Below are 23,049 nucleotides of genomic sequence, written 5' to 3' on the forward strand. Positions count from 1 at the left end.
GTCCCGAGAATCCCGAAAATCACTGAAATCCCAAAATAGTTCCCAGATTGAGTCTCTGTGCCTCTATCTATATCCGTTTCTCTATAATTACCTTTATTTTGATCTTTCTTCCTCTATCTTCATCTTTACTTTTATCGGTATCCTCATCCTCATCTTTTTCTTTATAGTTATCTTTGTCTTTACTTATATGTTTTAGCATTTTCTTTATCTACATATTCACCTTCACCTTTGCCCTTATATAAGTAAAGTGTTTAAATTTACCTTGGTCTTAATTTTTGCTTTTATCTTTACGCATCTTTGTATTTGTTTTTATTTTACCGTTGCCTTTATCCTTTTCTTTATTTATGTACGTCCTCACCTTTACTTTCATTCTTGTATTGCTCTTTTCCCTAGTGTTATTCTTTAATCTTTTATTAGCAAGTTTTTGGTTAAATTAATAACATACATTGCACCATTTCCGTTGAAGTTGTCAATTTACTCCCAACCAACGAACCGCCGCTAAAGAAGTTTCACTTAAAAAAGAAGACGACTTCGTTAAAATAATATTGTCTGTCTTAGAATCCAACGGATAATCACTTTTGGCAACAAGTGCTACTTTGGACTGAGTAGGAAACTGAAAAGTAAAGTCCTCTCTCGACGTACGAAAACTACTCGTTACCATGCTGGTGTATGGCATGAACAATGAAAACATCAGATGAGGCGGCTCTGGGTTGGGAGTTAAAATACAGCGGCTACGCTGGTTTGGTCATGTCGCACGAATGGACAGAAGCGCTCCAGGTCTGAAAGTATTCCACGCACGTCGCGATGCTGGTAACAGAGGAAGACGCAGGCCTCCTCTTGGAAAGACTAGGTGGAGAAGGACTCGGTGTTAGTTGCCACAGAAGAGAAACGACTGGCTTGCCTTGTCGGCTAAAATCGCTTAGGCAGTTACAACGACAGTAAAAAAAATAAATAAATAAAAATAAGAATACGTACTCGTAATTGGGGTGATAATGCAATATACAAATAATATCGGAATTCTGGCTTATATCCAAATCCCTTTGGTGATTAAATGTGGTCTTAACGCTTAAACAGACGTCAGCGTTGATCCGGATTAACTTGGACTTAGTCCGGATCAACTGCAGTTAATTCCCGAGTTGATCCGGATCAACGCTGCTGTCTGTTTCTGCTTTAATGTAAAGAATCCGCAGAAAGTTTGTACATACATACATATGTATGTACATACATACTATGCTTATGTAAATATGTATTTACAATTATATACATTGTATGTACATATGTGAGTAAGAATGTGCATTTTTATTCTTGTACCAGACAAAACCAATGTGAATGAAAACTGAATGAAAACAATAACAAAAGGGGGCAATGTGAAGAAGAATGAAAACCATATGACAGCAATCGAATACAACCCCCACGGGCCATGCGCAAAGCTTTCGGCGAAAGGACATTTTCGAAAGTGCATGCGTACAAACACACACACATATATACATGTCGTACATACCATGCAGTGTAGTACTTGAATTAGAGAATAGCGAAAGCGGTTCAAACGTTGTATGCACATTTTCGAAAAATCAGTACTGTTTAAGAAGTTAAGGAAGAACAAACGTGATTTCTAGAAACGCATAAATATTTGTTTAAGTGAAAATTAGTTATAGCAGTACAAAAAATTAAGTACAATGCGCAAAAATAGTAAAAATTGGGTTGAGAAAGTCGCAGTATTTGAAATAATTTAAAATATAAAAAGTTGGTTGTAATAAATAGCCTCGTCTAAGGTTAAAGAAATAAGTTAAAGAAGGTGTGTTGAGTTTTTCGGAAAAATCAATAATCGCTTTTAATCAATATTTAACAGCTGAAAAGGCGTATAGGTGTTTTGAAAAAAATAAATAAAAGCTAATCGTCCAAAATTCAAACACTTTTTTTTATTTCGTGCAAATTCAAATGATAAAAATATATCTCCTCCAATAGTAGAAATATTCTTCATAAAGCATAGGTGAAAATCTGTATCTCGTATATGCATTCAAATGTGTGATTTTGTTGCTGCGGTGCTGTGGGGTGGTGAGGTGATGTAGTTGTCTCAACTCTTCCAATCATAACACAATTTTAGTAAAGCCGATCGAGCAACAACGGTGACAATGGGCCGTATGAATAAAAATAAGCAATTGCTTTTTCTTAATATTTCAGACCTTTTACTCGATTTATTCAAACAAAAGTGAAGTAACAGGTATGAAATTTTAAGAAAAAGCAATTGCTCAGTTTTTATTCATACGGACCAATAACAAAGCATGGCAAAGTGAATCCTTCGTGTATAATATAAATACATACACATACATTTAAGTATATACACACATATACATTTTTATTCAAGTATATACGTATGCTTTTGTTGAATTAGCATCGATATTTCGTAACCGCCCATTGTGTCCCCCCTTTTTAGGTCAGCGGTGCATAATCTTCCCTGCTCGCAGCGAGTCTCCCAGATTCCAATACACACAATACTTAGCCAAGACAAAGGCAACAGAAAAGCAAAAGGCGGCGACAAAGACGAAAAAGGAATAAATGTTAAGAGCGAAATTGCACGAAATCAATTCTCGAAACCATCTCAACGACTATAATCTTGTGCCTGCATATGTACGCGTATCTAATTGGTGGCATGCAGCATCGGGTCGTTGAAGATTGGCAGCAAACATAAAAGTCTCATTATCGTCTGGAAGAGTGTAAAGCGCCAATAAATAACTGAAGTTACCGCAGTGAATTCGAATGAAGTGGAAATTGATTTAGTCAACGAAATTTCGTGGGAGTTGTCACATAAAAAAAAAAAAAACAGAATTATAAATAACAGCATGGCAACATCAACATCGGCGGCATCGACGTCAGTGTCGGCGTCGGGATCGGCATCGGCATCCTCATCAACGCCATCAACTTCCGGGAATATGGGTATTGCATCCCCATCCACTTCGGTTATTTGTGAAGAAATTTTTGATGAGACCGAACCATCTCCTGAAGGTGAGTGTGATATGTACATACATATCCCTACAAACTATTTTATTAGAGTATTCTGAATTGTACAGAAACTTTAAAGAATTTATTAAGATCTCATCCGATTTTTTTGCCGAATTTTCTAAAATGAAACAAACTGTGCACATTTCGATTCTTTTACGAAATTTCTAAAGAAGAAAATCGGTAAAGCAATGAAAATGATGCTGCTCTGTAAAAATTTCTTGCAGATTGTTTTCAGAATTTTCTTTATTTTTCGTACAGAAATTTCTTTACGAGTTCGTGTCAACCCCTTCATATAATTTTCCTTGAAGATTCGTAAAAAATCGTTACAGAAATGAGATAAGATTTCATTAAGATTTCGGGAACTTTGGTTTTGCAGGGATGTTAAAAGTTTTTATCAGCTGTATACAAAATGTCTATAATATTATGGATATTCATAGGAAAATAGCTACACCATTAAAAGTGAAAATTCTAAAATATCAGGACAATTTTCTTCTGGATACTGAGTTAATTACAGTGTAAAAAGCTATGTTTTTAATCAATTTTCAGTACCGACACTAGCCCCCAAATTCGATATATATCTTATTCTTTTATTTGGCACTGCAAATGTTTGTCGAATTGAGTCAAGTCCAAAAAATGTCATCAGTTGCCTCTCTCAGTTGCAAAGTTACGCCAATTGTCCATTCCAAGTTTCGAAAGGTCCTGGCCGCCTTTGCTATCGTGGTCCGCCCCTTGGCGCCGAACATTTTCACCAGAGCTTCATTATATTATCTCTGCGTACCCATGCCACCGCAATCACATTTGACTATTTATGGGATAAAGCTCGCACACTTCGCCATTATATCGTCTTCGGTACGCCCGCCCACGCGTAAAGGGTTATAGATTTTGTGTGGAATTATTTCTCCGAAAGCTTTCAAAGCCTTCCCATTTTTATTCGACATTGTCACGTTTTTGCGCCGTATAAAAAAACGGGCAGATTTCTATACCCTAAATTTTGTTCGTCGCGAAAGGGCAAGAGTTATCCTTCGCTTGAGATCCAGGCTAAGGTTATTGCTGATTTTAATTCTGGATCCTAGACAGTCATTTACTAGTTCAAGGTTGTATCTTTCTTGTAACGTACGTTCCAAAATGCAAAGAATTTCTTCTTTAAGCTGGAAAACACGGCACTCACAGCCATGGAGTTAAGGCCAACTATTTCTGATGAGCACATTTTCCAGCATCGAATCTAAAATTTCGCTTGGTCTTGGCGTCATCCCAATATGCACGGAGCTAAAACTTGCCGCAACTCGACTCTATTTAACCGTATTAGTTTAGCAGGCAATGCAACATTAAGTATGGCTTCTTTTCATGCTGCCCAAAGCGGCTTAAAAATCGATGAAAAGATAATATGCGGAGATTTACTTATATAATAATCCCAGCGGTTTTTACCCTCCATTCCCGCCTATCCGCACGAGTCCGCATGACGTACGGTACCAGTATTTATTTTCAATTTCTGCGCCTAGTCACGATAGGCAGGAGTTTGTTAAGTGTCGAGATCTAAAACTGTTCAGCTACAGAACTAAATTCATCAGCCGATTTTTTGTCTTTATTTTAATGATTCATTTATTGAGAGAGGACAGTATCGATTTCTTAATGCTGAAAAGCGGATCTGATATATCAAACGTGCTGGAATGAGAGTTAAAATCCTGGAATAAGCAACGGGGTGGGTCGTGCAATTCAAAATTAGTTTTACAAGCTTTCAGAAATAGGGGACAAAAGTGTCTTGATACCCGGGAGGGAACATTAAGGCTAACTTCGCCCAGAAGAAGCGGACTTGAAATTGAGCCTGTCAGTAATTTAACTATAAATATTGTACCAAGTTTTTCTCCTGCAAATTACATTTCGTACACTTTATGGTATTTCTCATCAGCATTTACTTAAAAAAAGGTAAAATAATCATTATCTTTTAATATTTTCTCTTAGTTTGTACTTGAATTTAGCTTTAGGTAAATAAACAATTAAATTTCTAACAAAAAAACAAAACCTAATGTACATGCATGTCTTCAATTTTCATGTAAAACTTTAAGATTACCGTTAATTTCTTCTTGATCCAATAATCGGATCTAAACCAAATTAGGATGGGACCACCTCTGAGCTACCACCTTTCCTTTAAAAAAGAATTATCGAAATCTGTTATGCGGTAATATATGTACACAGAAAAAATATTCCGACGAATAGAAGTCGGTCAAAAATAATGAAAAATTACGATGTTGGCGTAAAGACGAAGTCACATTTTAAAATTTGCATGCAATTAAGGCAACTAACAAATTTGTGTTTTAACTCTTCAATAAGTTCATAATAAACTTTATGCAATATAAATTTCTTTGTAGGGCTCAGTACAACTCAATTGTTACAATAACAAGTAATTTTTAAGCAAAAAACATAATCGACTTCAATTCTCATATACAAATTTAGAAGTACCGTTAATTTCTTCGTGATCCAATGATCGGATCTAAACCAATTTAGTATGGGACCCCTGAAGCACCAGAAAAAGAATTATCGAAATTGGTTAATGTGGTCCAAAGTTATGCGGTAACATACATAAAAAAAATCCGATGAATTTATAAACTCCTGCTTTTTTGAAGTCGGTTAAGAAGAGAAAAATTAATAAGGTAAATTATTATAAATTTTTATTAGCTATATTTTAACATTTCTAATAAAATGTACATAAAAAATCTCAGTTAACCGTCTCATAAGCAGGTAACAAAATATTTCCCCTTGAAATATACAGCGCAAGAATTTCTACGAAACTTCAAAGCTGAGCTGTGGTTACAAGTGGTGTAATTTTTTGATAAAAAATTTCCCGGTTACAATATGTTCGGTACTTCCCAACTCTACTGCGAATGAAATTCACCTTGATTGCTGACATCAATGTTTTTATAGTGTTGCTAATGCGAAATTGGCAGAGTTGTAATTGTGACAAAAAATAAAATTTTACAAAAAGTATTCTGCACTCTAGATAAGTTATGATTTAAAATTAAATAGTCAAAATTCCCCGAAAAAGGCAGCTCATTCAACGATTGCCCGAGACACGCAACGAGACAAATTCCCAGCAAATCGGGGAATTCCCCGCAAGTAGGCATCGCTTATTCACACAGATGACGCGGAACGTGTTTTTCAAATGTTTCTCAAACCGTTCTTAAGTTTATAAACAATATTTGCCAAAAATTTTAGAAAATGTTTTGTGTCAAATGATAAACAATGCTGAAAATCATGATACAATAATTACAGGTATTGTCTTCCCAGAGAGCGCATATCTGCCTTATTTAAAAAATAACATTGTTGCCCACACTGAAAGGTTTACTGCTAGGGAAAAGGGATATTTCAATACCCCTTATATCATATATGTAAGTACACGTGTTTCTTTAAACAAACCATCTTGCAGAGAACTTATTTAATTTTGCAAAAGCCGAAAAAAAAACATTTCTTTATTTCAAGTAAACAATAAGTCAACAAAAACAAATTGTCTTACAGACTAATACAGAGATTTAACAAAAAATAATAATCTTAATAAATACACAAACTGTAATGGAAAAACGTCACGGAGACATAACTCCGGACAACATAGTTGGGATAATGATTTCCAGCGCAGAAAAGTGGGAAGCAGTTGCGAGATACGTGAAATTCGTACTCCGCTGCAAACGAGAGGACGGTTGTCTACTGAGGACACCCGAATGAAACGCCCCTACAAAAGAGCAGCCCCAAGGCTCTAACAGCGCGCTCCTGCATCTGAAGATATGCAGAATTGCGGTGCCAGATGCGGGATTCTTGCGCGGGCGGTGGGAGTTTGGGTTTTAGTGGGTAGCCCAACACGCTTCGGTGGGAGTCCCACACTCGGGGAAGGTAGTATAGAGACTAGCGCCCCCGGCCAGTGCATAAAGCAGTTCCCTCTCCTACGAAAAAAAAAAAAAAAAAAAAAAAAAATGGAAAAACATTAAGGATAAAAGATTTTAGAGCAATATCATAATGGATATCTTATTCAATGCTAACAACGTTACAAGAGAAACCAAATTACAAATTAGATCTATTACTATTACTTACTTTACTTACGTGCTTTGGGAGGTAAATCAATCTCAAACGATTTATATATAGTATTGAGTTCCATCAGAGCTCTCGTGATGGGTGCAGCATAAGTAGTTCTTATGAAGCCAATATTGAAAAAGCCAAAATTTCGAAGCACTCTAGCAGGAATGTTAAAATAGACGCGCTCCAGAAGGGAGGGACAATCCACAACACCTCTAATGATATCAAAAACAAAGGATAAAGACAGAATAGATCTCCGAGATTGTAGGGATTTTAAATTAATAAGCAAGCACCTAGAGTAGTATGAGGGCATGGGGTCATGAAAACGAAGGGGACGTAGTGCAAAGCCAATGAAAACTTGTTGGACACGTTCAATTCGACTTATGTGACAAGCATGATAAGCTCTCCTTGTAAATAAATTCAAAATTTGTATGGCTCACTTAATTGCAAACGTTTTTTCTTTTGTTTTGAAAATTTATAAAAATTAAATTGAGCGAAAACAAAAGCAAAGCAAAATAAAAGTAAAATAATCAACATTGAACTGCGTCAAAATGAAAATAAGGGAGCAAAACTCTCTGGGAAGACAATACCTGTACCGATATGAAGCAAAACTCTCTGGGAAGACAATACCTGTAATTATTGTACCATGGCTGAAAATCAAATTGAGAAATAGGATTTTCTGAAGCTTTTGGGAAATTTTGTTCCAGTGTTTGTTGGGTTAGTTCATGAGGTTGCACAACAAAACGTTTATTGTTTTTTATACTTTTTTACACCGCTAGCTATGCGGCATGTTGTACATATGTATGTATGTAATACGTACATATTAGACTCCTGCGCAATTCCATTTAAACGGCCCAACAAGACATCCGATCGCCGCGCAAATACTTTCCATCCCCTACTTTCATCGTTCGGGTCAATTGAGAGTAAGCATAAACCAGTTTCAGCAAGCGTACGTAAAATACCGATCAATAGCAACACGCGTAGAGTATTTACTTTGCCTTCCGCAACTACTGCGAGTAAAAGGTATTTGACAGTAGAGTACTCTACTGGTAGTACTTGAGTATTTTCGAAGAAAACATACATTTGTGGCAAGAATGATAGAAGAATTTTCTGGATCGCGCATTTGTGGTATCTGAAAAAAACCAAGGACAGGAATGTAGTGGAGCGATGAAGAGAGCGACGAGCAAAACGTACTTTCAACTAAAATGCTGATATACATACCTAAGTACATATGTATGTATGTGCATAGATACATACATATGTGCATAGATACGTATGTGCATAGATACGTATGTGCATAGATACGTATGTGCATAGATATGTATGTGCATAGATACGTATGTGCATAGATACGTATGTGCATAGATACGTATGTGCATAGATACGTATGTGCATAGATACGTATGTGCATAGATACATATATATGTAAGTGTCCGCATACATATATTTTTTCTCGTCACTTGTTCTGTCGCTTCACTGCAGCAAAACCAAGTTGTGAGGAAAACCCTGACGATATGCGTAGAATTGAAACCATGGGTTCATATTAAATATATTTATGTATGCATGGACATATGTACATATGTTAAAATGTAGTTTCGATTTAAAAAAAATCGGATGAAGTTTTTCTTTCGCCATTCATACACCTCTAATTTCAGTATTTATTAAAAAAAACTCAATGAAATTCAAAAACTCTATCTTGCATTTGGGTTTACTCAATACCAATTTGAGCTGTCGCAGTGTTATCAAAAAAAACAAGTAAGAAAGTCTAAGTTCGGGCGGAGCCGAACATTAAATACCCGGCGCAAGTATTAAATATATGTTTTCCACCTTTCCGAAAGCTACCGCTACATGATAAGCCGGGGTGTATACATTTTAAGTAAATTAGCGTCCTTAAATTTCGAAATATTGAAATTTCAAGCATATCTGAAATTTACCGTTATATGAAAAGCGGCCTCAATTTTAGTCCGATTTCAACAATTTTCAACGGTTTGCTTTTATGTGGCAAGCACAATAACCATACCGAGCTTGGTACAAATTGCTAGAACGGTTAGCGAGATACATATATGTGATCACAAGTGGGCGGTGCTACGCCCATTTTCCAAAATTTTGTCATAAACGTATTTCTTGGTAAAGAATTGTTGCAATCATCAATTTTGAATAAATTAGCTTCAATATTTACTGATTTATCGAAGATTTTGTATTTCTCGAAAATACCGTTATATGGGATGTGGGCGTGGTTATTGTCCGATTATAGAAATTTTCGGCCAGTTGGTATGCTGTACCAGGACCCACAACTGTGCCAAGTTTGGAAGAAATTGGTGTAGCGGTTACCAAGATATACACATGTAACCATAAGTGGGCGTGGCTACGCCCATTTGCCAAAATTTTGTAATATTCTTATTTTTCGTCTAAAACTCATTGCAAATATCAATTTTGAGTGAATTATCTTCAGTAGTTACTAAAATATCGCAGTTTTCGTTTTTCTGAAAATTACCGTTATATGGGAGGTAGGCGTGGTTATTGTCCGATTTTTAAAATTTTCAGCCATTTAGTATGCTGTACTAAGGCCAACAACTGTGCCAAGTTTGGAAGAAATTGGTGCAGCGGTTACCAAGATATACACATGTAACCATAAGTGGGCGTGGCTACGCCCATTTTCCAAAAATTTATAATATTCATGTTTTCCGTCTGAAACTTATTGTAAGTATCCATTTTGAGTGAATTATCTTCAGTAGTTACTAAAATATAGCAGTTTTCGTATTTCTGAAAATTACCGTTATATGGGAGGTAGGCGTGGTTATTATCCGATGCAGCTCTTAAGAAAAAAATGCTCGTACATCTCGTCGCTACCATGTCCAACTATCGAATGTGAAAATCGGCACTTTTCAAAATTTTGATTTGCCACTAATAATTTTATTTCGTATAGCAGCATTGCTTAAGTTATTATTTTTGACAACTTTTTTGTTGGTTAATGACTGCAAATAGTTTTATAGAAAATTAGAGACGAGAAATAATACTTTCATAAAAATTTAAGTACATACATAGATTTAAAAAGCTGCTTGAATACAAAAGTTTTATGAAAATGTCACATTAAACAACTGTCTAAATCTACGTTATTTTTTATAAATAAGGCCGTAAACATTTCCTTACATCGTCGATTTCCATATTCTATTTTTACTCTTTCAATTTCACTGACCAGCGCTGCAAACGATATCAACTAGTAGGCTAACAACCAGAATTGAAATTTAATACGCAAGTACTTACCGTACTACAAGTATACAGAGAGTAGATTTGCTACTCCCTTTTGGCAGCAGCAAATATCTCTCGTACGCGATGAGGGAAAGTAGAGTACGTACTTTGGTGGAGTAATAGCAAGTACGTCAAGTATTTACTTTCTCAACGCCAAGTAGTGTATGTATGCGGAAAAAAAGTAACAATGTGTTGGGAGTAGAGTACAATGCAAGGAGTACTTATTGAATGAAATGCGGCAAATACAATTGCGCTGGACTCTAGTACATATATGCGTGTACATTAGGGCGGGTCAATTTGTATGGATCAATTTTTTTCGACATCATTTCTAGCAAATTCGGATTCTTCATAAAATTCTAAGAAAATTATCCTCCAGATCATAGCTCTAAATTCTTTAAATGATGCTAAATAAATATGCAGATGGGGGGGTGAAATAACACAAACGGCAATAACACAAAATTTGCTTTATTTCACTTTTAAATGGGAAATAATACCAAAATCTGAGATTTGCTTTATTTCCAACAAAGGTTGGAAATAAAACAAATTTTGCCTTATTTCCCATTGCTTATTTATACTATTTGTAAAAAAAAAAACACAGTTTACTGACAGAAGCAAAAAGAACTTTGTTTATTCCAAAAATACAGTTAAACCAAGGCACATTGCACAGGTAATATCCGTATAGCAGCTGATTTGATTTATTTCAAATTATTTGTTCTCGAAAATGTCAAATATTTAACATTTCTTCTCAAAAAAATTCTAAATTGTTAAAATCTATTTGCATGTGAAACATTTCCCATACAAAACCAGCGATTAAATAGCAGCTTTTGGAAAGCTCGACCAACTCAGCAGCACAACCGCTGATTACTGGACCTGGCACAGGATGGTGGATCAATGCTTCGAGAAGCGAACCAATTTACTAAGAAAGAAGGCTGCAACAATTTTCATGTTTTCAATTAAAATTGTTTACCTTTTTCGTATTTCGCATGGCACGCTTTGATGTAGAAGAAAAAAATCTGAACAGTTTTTGGCACCTTCGATACCAGAAGCAACAACAAAATACAGGCAAATGTTGTTTTTGCTCAAATGCTCTAAACCTGTTTGATAGGCCTTGAATTAAACAAAAAATGTGATATAATTCATATGAAGAAAGTAATATTCACAAAATATTTTTACTTATGAAAAGTCTAACAAAACATAGGAAAAGCATCGTCTTTAAAAACTGCTCCGCATATTGGACATAGCGCTTTTGTATGAATTTATTCTGCATGCTTTTTAATATGTTGTTAAAAACATTGCTGGAAAACCTTAAAATGTTTGCATGGAACCATGTCGCAATAAACAGATGAAGTAATAAAACGGATTTCTCGCTTTATTTTCTGACATTCGGCTGCCTTATAGTCACATTTTATAGGCAAATTTTCAAATAAAGCAGTGGCACCTGGTAAATTCCACTATGGGTGGGATGCAGCATGCAATAATAACACCATACACAATAATTCCCATTACTTGGACATTAAAAAGCAGTTTCAGAAGTGAACTAGTGTTATTTTATAATTTTTCCTTTTTCTAAACGGTTATAATGCCACCAGTACATAATTGCGAAAGGAGGGGAGGGGCGGGGGACGCGAGCGCGTCGTGGAACGCGGCGCGGGGTGGCGCGGGGCGGCGCGCCAACGCGGACCGCCGCGACGCCGGGCACTTTCAAAATTGTATACTTACAAATCCGTCCATTTAACTTGTTCATGTACTACTTTTTGTCAAATGTAACTGGGTGACTACGTACATATGTGCACTAGTTTGCTTTATTACTCAAATTGTTAAGTATAAAAGTTGGTCTTATTGCTCAACGAAAAATGAAATAAAGCAAATTTGTGTTATTTCACATTCAAATGGGAAATAACACAAATTTGCGTTATTGCCGTTTGTGTTATTTCACCCCCCCCTATGCAGATTAATATTTACTAAAGTGTTACGAATGTTATTTTTTTGAAAACAAATTTGTATTTGGAGGTTTTTTGATACGAAGGATTAATTTTTGATATCTAATTCTTATTTAAAGAACCGCAAGATGGCGCTACAAATCAATAGCCCAGTCAAGTTTGCTCATAAAATAAGGGTAAGCGTACAATAATTCGCATAAGCTGAAAAATGGTACGAATGTTGCGAACAATATTATGAATGAAATATCAAAAGGTCCCAGCGTTAGGGTTATTACAAAAGCTAGAGTGCCAGTTAATGTCTAAATTCGACAGTTTTTCTAGTTTTAGAAGCCTTGGAGAGGTTTTCTAACTTAACACGTAGCAAAACTTATACGGTAAAAAATTAACTAACCGGAAAATCTTCTGCTTTGGAACTAAAACGTAACTAAAATTTTTTTTTATCTGAGAAGGTCTTTGGAGGACTTCGACAGGACTTGGAATTGAGCCTATAAATTCAAGTTTATCGATAAATTTCAATGATTTGATACATATCGATAGTTCGATGAATTTCAAGAACACTAAAATCCGATAACTCAACAAAATTCGTTAACTCGACCAATTTCGATAACTGTGAAATTTGAGGGCTCGATAAATTTCGATAACCCAAAAATGTAAATTCTTTGGATACCTTTATAAATTTTCACTTTTGACAGCTCCACTATCTAAACATTTTGATAACTCGTTACACTCTGTTAACACGATAAAATTCGATAAGCAGTGATAAATTGATAAGCTTATATAACCTTGAAATTTCGATAAATCGATATATTTTGAAAATTCCATAAACTTCGATTCGTTGAACCAACCAATTTCAGTAGATCAATAATTATCGATAACTCTGTAAGCTGAAAGAACTCCATGTATTACGAAACCTCGATACATTTCGTTAAGCCTATAAATGATGATAATTCAATAACTATCGATAACTTGATACATTTCTTTAACTTGACAAATTTCGTTAATCCCACACGTTTTTATAGCTCGATAACTATCCGTAAATTTGGACAACTAAGTTTCAGTGTCTATAAATTTCGGCAACTCAATAAACATTGATCAGTTTGAATTATTCGATACGTTGCGATAACTTAATAAGCATGGATAAATTTCGATAATTATAAACTTCGATGATTCGATAAAATTCAGTAACCTTTATGGCTGATTTTATTTCGATTCCTATCGGAAAATTTCAACTCTGTTACCCTAATTCTTATGTATTTCTCATTGTCTCCATTTTCGCCTTTATCTCCATTTTCGTCTTTATCTTCACTTTTGCCTTCTTTTTTTGTCTTCATCGTTATCACTTGTTTCTTCATATTCATATTAATCTTTATTTCAAAGTTAAATTTCAAATACGAAGTGAATATAAATGCGAAACAGCTTAAATTGAACAGGTTGCAAAAAGAACCATACACAAATATGGAAATTTTTAAACGACGATTTTCAACCAAGTTCGAAACTATAAAAACTCTCCTGATCTACAGAAAATTACCTTTCCAACGGTGTTTTTTGGTTTTGAAATCGGTAAATTTACCTTGGTCTTCATCTTTGTTTTTATCTTTCACATCTTTGCTTATATCCTTTTCTTTTTCTATTCACGTAGATGAGATGAGGTGCGATGACGTGATAAGATGTGACGTGATTTTATGTGATGTGATAGGATGTCATGTCATGTGTTGTCATATCCTCTGATGTCATGTCATATGATGTCATACCATATGATGTCACATCATGTGATGCCACGTCATGTAATGCCATGTCATGTCATACGATGTCATATCATGTGATGTCAAGTCATGTGATGTCATGCCATATAATGTGATGACATATCATGTGATGTTATGTGTGATGTGATATCATATTATGTGATGTAATATCATGTGATGTCTCTTCATATCATGTGATATAATGTGATGTGATGTCATTTAATGTGATCACATTCCAAGTTCCGATTATTATATCGATAACCCTGTTGATAACTGTGTCGATAAAAATACCGATAACAATATCCATATACATATAGAAAAATACAACGATTGCAAAATCGATTAATTCATCGATAAATATAACAATCATCAGTATCGATTATTGTACATATCGATAACAATATAAATTACTAAATCAATAACATAATCAATTAATTTATCGATTATTATACCGATAACAATATCCATTATTGTATCGATAACAATATAGATTATAATATTGATTATTATATCGATTACAATAGCGGTTATTTAATCAATAACAGGATCGATAACAACATCGATTATTTTATCGATAGCAATATCGATTATTATATCGATAAAAATATCGGGTTTTATATCGATAACAATATCGATCTTCATCCTCATCCTTTTCTTCATATCTATCTTTATTTTTGCATATTCCTCTTCACCTTCACCTTACAAGTGTTTAGTTTTACTTTCATCTTCGTTTTTGCCCGTACCTCTAGGCATCTTTGATTTTGTTTTTATTCTCAAACCGCTAAACCGCTGAGAACCATTTCCATGTGCTTTATTCCCCTTGAATTCGACAATTTACTCCCAACCAACCAAATGCCGCTAAAAAAGTTTCACTTCATAGATTCAAGAAATGTTCTTACCCTTTCAGTTACCCTAATTCTTATGTATATGTCATTGTCTCCATTTTCGTCTTTATCTTCACTTTTGCCTTCTTTTTTTGACTTCATTTATTTCTTCATCTTCATATTTATCTTTATTTCAAAGCTTAATTTCAAATGTGAAGTGAAACAACATGCGAAACATGTCAAATTGAACATGTTGCAGCAACATCTATACACAAATACGAAAATGTTTAAACGACGGTTTTGGCCGTAATTTTCAACCAATTGTGAAACCATAAAAACTCAGCTTATCTACGGAAAAATGCCAACGGTGTTCTTCGTTTTGAAATCGGTTCAGTAGAATCGCCAAACGAACGGAGACAAAATTTATGTTAGCGTATTAATATATAGATAGGTGAGACGAAAGTGTAGATCATACAATTATCTATACAAACTGTTATAACATTTTTCTTCCTAAGGATTACCATTTCTGAGATATAGCGATTCAAAATTGTAGTAAAGGTATGTACTCAATAACACCGTGCGTACCAGTCCGTTATCGGATGTTTCGTCGTGGCGTTGGCGTTAAAATCTCCGAGCACGATTTTAACATCGTGTCGTGGGCAGCGCTGATACGTACGCTCTGAGCGCTCATAGAAGAGATCGTTGGACGCCTCGTTCTTCTCTTCCGCCGGGACATGGGCGCAGAAGAGCGAGATATTGAAGAATCACGCTTTGATGCGGATTGTGGCTAGACGTTCGTCCACCGGGGTGAACGCTAGCACTCGGCGACGGAGTCTCTCTCCTACCACAAATCCATCACCGAATTTGCGCTTCTTTACGTGGCAACGGTAGTAGACGTCGCAAGGCTTCACACTTACTTTTCCTTGCCCCATCCATCGTATTTTTTTGGATGGCGGTGATGTCAGCCTTTTTCTTCCCGAGGACATCAACCAGAAGGGCAGAGGCACCTTCCGAGTTAAGGGTCCGGATATCATAGTCCTTTATACGTTTGCCGTGGTCGTCATCAAAAAATTGGGCCTCATCCGAGGCTGTGTGTTCCTTTTCATTGGGCGGGGTTTTAACGTGGCTGGGCCCAAACCCAGCGCATGCGAAGTTTACGCCTTCTCACTTTAGCTCGCTCCCAAACGGGAGTTTGGTTGCTACCCAGAGGATACGTGGATATAAATATCCGGACATTGTGAGCTGCGATTTGAACCGTATCCACTAGAATCTCGTCTGGCCACTCCCAGGTGAATGGCAGTCAATAGTTTTCCACTTCTGTGCACGGAACCATCCTCATATTAGTCCTTATGCACCAGTTATAATTCTACAGAATTTCCTCTTTTATATTATACTCTACATTGCACTGAGTTTTTAAAATAATTTTTGTGAAATAATCATATATTTTAAATTTCAAAGTCCTTTCAAAAAAATGCTGACGTCGAAGAGAAAAACTAATTAGTTTAGCAAATATATTCATATTTTTATGTGTAAAATTCACTGTCGCACGGTGTAATATGCAAGTCATAAATTTGTATAGAAACTTTTTGTATGTACTATATCTACTTAAGTGCTCATAACTTCTACGTTTATTATTCAATTTAGATGAGTAGGGCCTTATTGTTTTAATGAAGAATCATGCTTTGGCGTGCAAGAATCCAACAGGTTCTTTCAAATGGATATATTTACCGAAAGTAACATTTTTTAGTTTTTTTTTTTAATTATGCAAAATTGTCGATTAATCAATGATTAGCTCCCAAACTACTAATCCGTTCAGGAAATATCGTTTATGCAGAGATAGTAAATTTAATGTGCTTCACGGCTATAGAAATAAATTTGAGATCCGGCATAAGAAAAAATATAACAATATATATAAAAGAAAATATACAATTAAGTGAGTGCCCTCGCTAAAAACCGAAATTTGACTATATCTCAAAAACTATTGCATTTTATTATATTTTTTATTACATATTCAAATCGGTTGAGCCGTTCTCGAGGTTCGCGACCAGAAAAAACGGCTTTCAAAATATATACCAAAGAACGTAAATCTATAAGAGACAACACGCTATAATTGTTGCGAGTGTGAACATCAGGAGCGTGTCTTCTCTTTTGCTCAAATGACTGGATGAAAAGAGAATGCACGCTCCTGATGTTCACATTCGCTACAATTATAACGTGTTGTCTCTTCTTATAGATTACCGTTCCTTATATATATGTACATATTAGTACCACCATCTTGCTGTTCTTTAAATAAAAAATAGATATCAGAAATTAATTTTTTGTATCAAACAATTCCCAAACACAAGTTTTTATTAAAAAAAAAAAAAAATCGTAACACTTTAGTGAATATTAATCTGCATATTAACATAGTATTAATTAAAGATTCTTTTAAAATTACGCAGGCTCGAAATTAATTTTAGACCTATGGTCTAAATGGCTTTTTTCTTAGAATTTTATGTAGAATCTGAATCTGCTAGGAACGATGTCGATAAAAAATTGAGCCGCCCTAATGTACATATATATAGTATGGTTGTCCCAAGGTGGTGGGACGTTGCCCTGACGCCTTTGTGTTTGCATTAGTATATTACGTATCTATGCATGTATGCAAATTAGCTTGTGAGCTATCGCCCATATTGGCGTTCATCCCCCTTTTTTACTGTTTTGTAATTCGGTTTGTTAGTATATTTTATTTTATAATAATAATTTACTGGCAATTGGTCTTCTCGTCTTAGCCTTGGCTTCGGTAAATTTACTGTTCGACAAACCGGTGCAATATGCCATTGTGCAACACGCTTCCAGACCTTCGTTTCGATGTGTCTCAAGTGGATCGATAAACGTGTCGAGTGGATGGCCAGGTGTTGAGCGAATGGTCGTTAAAGTCACCTGAGCCTATTGTGGAGGTCACAAAGCCAATTATTTTTCAATAGGTATGAACATTTTTCCACATAGAACTAGCCCAGAAATTAATGTCTAAAATTATTTAGTCGGCAATAAAAATTGCAGAATGGAAATGAAAATTTCATGATTTTATCTCTGAGTCTGAACATGCACATACGAGTAACGACGGTGAATTTCGGATTCGGCTATGTTCTTCTTTAGACTTGTAAAGACAAAAATTATTTGAGAAGCCTATTAATATATACAAAATATTTAATTTAAAAAAGTTTCTGGGACATTCCAACATGGCGAGTGGGACATGTTAACTCGTTTTTGCTCAAACTTTAACTAATTTCTCTTTAACCATTAACTAAACAAGTTTCTGCGGGCCGAGGGGGACTGCCCCGGATTTATGAGCTATGTCCCTGGTCTGCCTTCCGAGACGCAAAATGTCCCGGTTTTTGGGAAGAAAAAATTTAGACATCTCGTTATAAAATATTTAGAACTCTTTAAATATTTACATTTTATTTATTATATTACATATTATTTATTTTTTTTATTATTTCCATATTCTAGAAAATATTAATTAAATTATTTTATATCGCCAAATTTCAAAAAAACGTCAGAAATGTTTTCGGAAATGCCTGATAAAGGCGAAACAATAACAACTGCAAAATTTAAATCAAAGTGTATGGCGGGACGGTATTTGATTTGGAACTGAATTTCAATGTTTAAGTTTTTAGTGTTTTGTGATTTATGCAACAATTGTTAAAATACCATTTTGGTTTTATTACAACGCTTTTTTTTAGATATGTTCTTTTTAGTGAATATACATTTTTGAGATTTTAGTAAACTAGGACTGAGTATTTCATATTAAAGTAAAACGACGTTAACTAAAATTAAATTTTAGTAATTTATTAATTTCATTATACCCGCAAACTCGTTATCCGCGATTATTCGATAAAGTTTGTATCTCAGTTTATTTGCCACTCCATTCTTTGACTTCAAACAACTTTAGCAGCTGGAAAGTGCTGGTTTAGACGAAATTTTTTTTTTTTCAGGACTACTAGGAATTTTATTTTCTTCGAGAAATTCATTTGCATAGGATCTCGACCGAGACGATTTTTTTTTATTTTCGCTTTTGAATAAAGCTTTTTAATTACCTTTCAAATGGTACCCATGATACAAATATTTAAAGGTAGTATCACTTCTTCTTCTTAGCCGCCATTGCTCCCATTTGACGTAAACTGTGCTTTTGGCATTTTCTTTTGAAATCGAGCTACCATATTCTTTGACAAAAGTAAAAAAGTGATTGATTACTTAAAAAAAAAAAAAAATTATATAATTATTTAAAAGAAATTAAAGCTAAGAATAAGGGGTTTCTGGCAAAATTTTTTTAGTTTCACTTTTATTTCAACATATTTTGATTAAAAGAAAAATACTGATCAAACAAGTAAGAAAGTCTAAGTTCGGGCGGAGCCGCACATTAAATACCCGGCGCAAGTATTAAATATATGTTTTTTCACCTTTCCGAAACCTTCCGCCGGGGTGTATCAATTTTGAGTAAATTAGCGTCCTTAAATTTCGAAATATTGCAGTTTCAAGCATTTCTGAAATTTACCGTTATATGAAAAGCTGCTGTTATTTTAGTCCGATTTCAATGATTTTCAACGTTTTTCTTTTATGTGGCAAGCACAATAACCATACCGAGTTTGGTACAAATTGGTAGAACAGTTACCGATATACATATATGTGATCATAAGTGGGCGGTGTCACGCCCATTTTCCAAAATTTTACCATACAACGTATTTCTTAGTAAAGAATTGTTGCAAGCATCAATTTTGAATAAATAAGCTTTAATATTTACTGATTTATCGAAGATTTTGTATTTCTCTAAATTACCGTTATATGGGATGTGGGCGTGGATATTGTCCGATTTCTTAAATTTTCGGCCATTTAGCATGCTGTACCAAGGCCAATAGCTGTGCCAAGTTTGGAATAAATTGGTGCAGCGGTTACCAAGATATACACATGTAACCATAAGTAGGCGTGGCTACGCCCATTTTCCAAAAGTTTATAATATTCTTATTTTTGATCTAAAAATTGTTGTAAATATCAATTTTGAGTGAATAATCTTCAGCAGTTACTAAAATATCGCAGTTTTCGTATTTCCGCAAATTACCGTTATATGGGATGTGGGCGTGGTTATTCGTTTCAATCATTTCAAATGTGGCTCTTTGGGGAATTTATTTTAAGGAAATATTTTAAAAACAGTAATTTTGGTTACTTGTCGGGCAATATTTTGTTATAGATAAATATGTACATTGGATCCTTGCATAAAGGCCTCTGTGGTTAAACTCTCCCCCTACGTCTCCCTTCTTTGCTATTTAAAGTGAAAGATTAAGCTCCTACTATAGGGATTTCCAGCAGAAATCTTCAACATTTAGCTATAAAGAGAATCGATGCTGAAATATTTAAAAAGCTTTACTTCCGACCTTTAATTAGGTAAGAATTACGTAACTATCTGAAACCCTCATCATTCGTGATTCCAATAACTCAAATGATTATAAAAAACTGCGTGCTTTTCGGCGTGCAGCCAGGATCTTAAAAAACAGAATTTTGTTAAAAATTTTCATTCCTGGAAAATAATAATTTATTTTCCATATCCACCTATCTAGCTCACTATAAGCATAAATTCTTCAAACCAGTCGCAGCAGACCCATTAAAAATGAATTAAAAAAGTTCGCCAAATTCTGAAACTGCTAAAGGAATGAGAATGAAGAATTCTTTTAAAAAAGCTTCAGAAAAACCTGACACATCAGGTGTGGTTTGTAAGCGCTGTTTAAACAACGATCTCACCATTATGCTAGATTTTTCAAGTGGACATGAAAGTCAGGAGGATACATCCGACATTTGCAGCCCCGATGCAATTCTCATTACTTTTTATTAAATACAATTTTCACTTTTCAAGTACTAAGTAAAATAAATATTTTTGAAAATTACTAACTTTTAAATTTTTTTATTTACCTAAATAACTTAGTTTACTTACCTGGTTATTTCTTAAAAATACTTAACATCCGCATTCGCATTCTCATCCGCGGATGTTAGCTGTTAGACATCCGCATCCGCATTCGCATCCGCGGATGTCTAAAATTTCACATTCAAAACATCCCTAATATATACTTGCATAAAAAGTATTATAAGTATTTATCTTAACTCGTAACGAACTTCTATGTAGCTGTACCGTCAACATGGTTTGAGTATTGCTGTCAGATTTCAAGCTTACTCTTAAACAGGGACTTCCCTGCAAAAATCGCGACTACTTAGTGCTGCAAAAACATCGATATTTGAAACTATCGATTTTTCGATGTTTTTGCCACTAAAACATCGATAGTATCGATACTATCGTGGTTTCTTGGGAATTTTAACTTTTTGTTTCAAGCTGAAATCCTTATCAATTAACAAACGTAATTTTTTAATAAATTACAGTTATTATTTTAAAATTATCCAATAATTAATTTAAAATTTAATTTGACTTGTATTTAAGGTCACATTTAATTTAAACACTATTAATATGTGTTATGAATTCTGTCTTATTAAATAAATTAAAGGAATTAATCCAGGGTACACTTCAGGTTTTTATTCTTAATTTTCCCAATTAGAGATCGCACTGACAAAATCAATTTATTAGTAATAACCAGGGCTGAAGAAAATAAGCAAGAAAAAATCCGTTTTAAGCGCTTAGATAAGCACAAAAACATCGGTAAATATGCTCTCAAAACAACAAAAATTAGGTACAGTTTAATGTTTTTTTATTCAGTTTACTTCAAGGATTGAAAAATTACAATGGACACACTAGTTTTGCTCAATATTCTCAAATAATGGAGATCTGCGTTGGTTGGTCCTAATTTTTTTAAATATTCGTTATTCGGTATTTAATGCTTCCCGTAGAGACAAACCATTGGTATTAAATTTTTATATCCAAGCAGAAATGAAATTAAAGTTACGGGTTAATAAAAACTAGATCTGTTTTTATATGTTATTATTTTCCATGATACAAATATTTTAAGGTAAAACCGCTCGCTCAATTCGTCGGCCATCATTTATTTTTTGAAGTTTGTCCACTTTATAAAATTGAAATTTTGAGAGCAACTCAAGTAAAACAAAAAACAAGTATATGAATATATTCAAATTTTCTTTTATTTGAGAATGGAAGTGAGAATGTATTTGTGAGATTGAAAATTTGAAAACATTTTTGTTATGCTAGCAAACTTCAAAAATGTCCAGGCTGTCTCTCAGCGGTTTTACCTTCAAATTTTTATATCATGATTATTTTCAAACATTTATTTAGTTCGACGAATAAAAAAGCCCAAGAAATGGTCAAGAAAAATTTATAGAGCCAAATTTTCTTAAGCAGTACGAAGTTCTTAAGAAATTTGCTACGCTTTCTACTATGGTTTGCTAAAGTTTGTTTGTGAAGAGTAACAGGCACCCTTGTTTTCAACAGAAATATATACCCGTTCCATTATTTCGTGAGGAAAAAGTAAAACAGCAGGCGGTAAGCTTAAATTTTTTGGTCCTGGTAATAACTTTCCTGAACCCTTATTGGTACGCTTTTGCGTACTGCTAAAGGTTATGAATTTATTACGCTTTAATTTTTATACTTCTTGCCTGCCCCAAATCAGCAACGGATAAACTTTCCAATGATGGCATATCCTCTAAAAACATTAGTAAGAAAAACATCGATGTTTTCAAAAAAATATTTAAACATCGATACTATCGATAGTGCTCCGATGTTTTTGCAGCTCTACGACTACTCCATGCATGCGTGTAAAGAGTACTCCCTAAGGACCAAGGAGTACTCCAAAATTAACCACAATTCATATAAAAAATATGGTCCAATTAACATTGCGATGTCCTAGGGCAGGACCATATACTCCATCCCTGCATTACATCAGAGTAGCACAAAACTACTCCAACATATTAACAATGGCATTGTTGTTATATTTTTTCGTTTGTACACGCTTTTGTTCTTCACTTCTCAAATGCTTTATCGAATTTAATAAAAACCAAGACAAAAATTAAAAATTACATGTTGCCTCTGACGGCATTCGAACCCGAACATGCTGGGAGCTAAGAACTAACAGCGAGCATCTCTACACGTTCAGCTACAGCCAGACATGCAAATGTGCTTTCAAATGCTCAACTTCAATCACGTTTCGTTAAAACACGAGCAGTGATCGGATAACAAACAATAAGCTGGCGCAGAGACACGAGTTGGTCCGCTACAGCATGACAGAGGAACACTTTTGTAAGTAC

At 34.6% G+C, this 23,049-nt stretch overlaps 1 protein-coding gene across 1 annotated transcript in view; it reads left to right on the top strand.

Annotated features, from left to right (window-relative positions):
• Positions 1-1,275: 1,275 nt before the first annotated feature.
• Positions 1,276-23,049, top strand: part of LOC118748980 (centrosomal protein of 164 kDa) — a gene marked incomplete in the record, with an annotated part of 117,755 nt that continues 95,981 nt past the window's right edge. Inside the window, 1 exon segment of the mRNA XM_036483753.1 lies at positions 1,276-3,003. Coding sequence (XP_036339646.1) covers positions 2,841-3,003 — 163 coding nt within the window.

This window comes from Rhagoletis pomonella, unplaced genomic scaffold (assembly GCF_013731165.1).
Source record: "Rhagoletis pomonella isolate Grant_MI unplaced genomic scaffold, Rhpom_1.0 Rhpom_scaffold_00013, whole genome shotgun sequence".
NCBI classification, from domain to species: Eukaryota; Metazoa; Arthropoda; class Insecta; order Diptera; family Tephritidae; genus Rhagoletis; species Rhagoletis pomonella.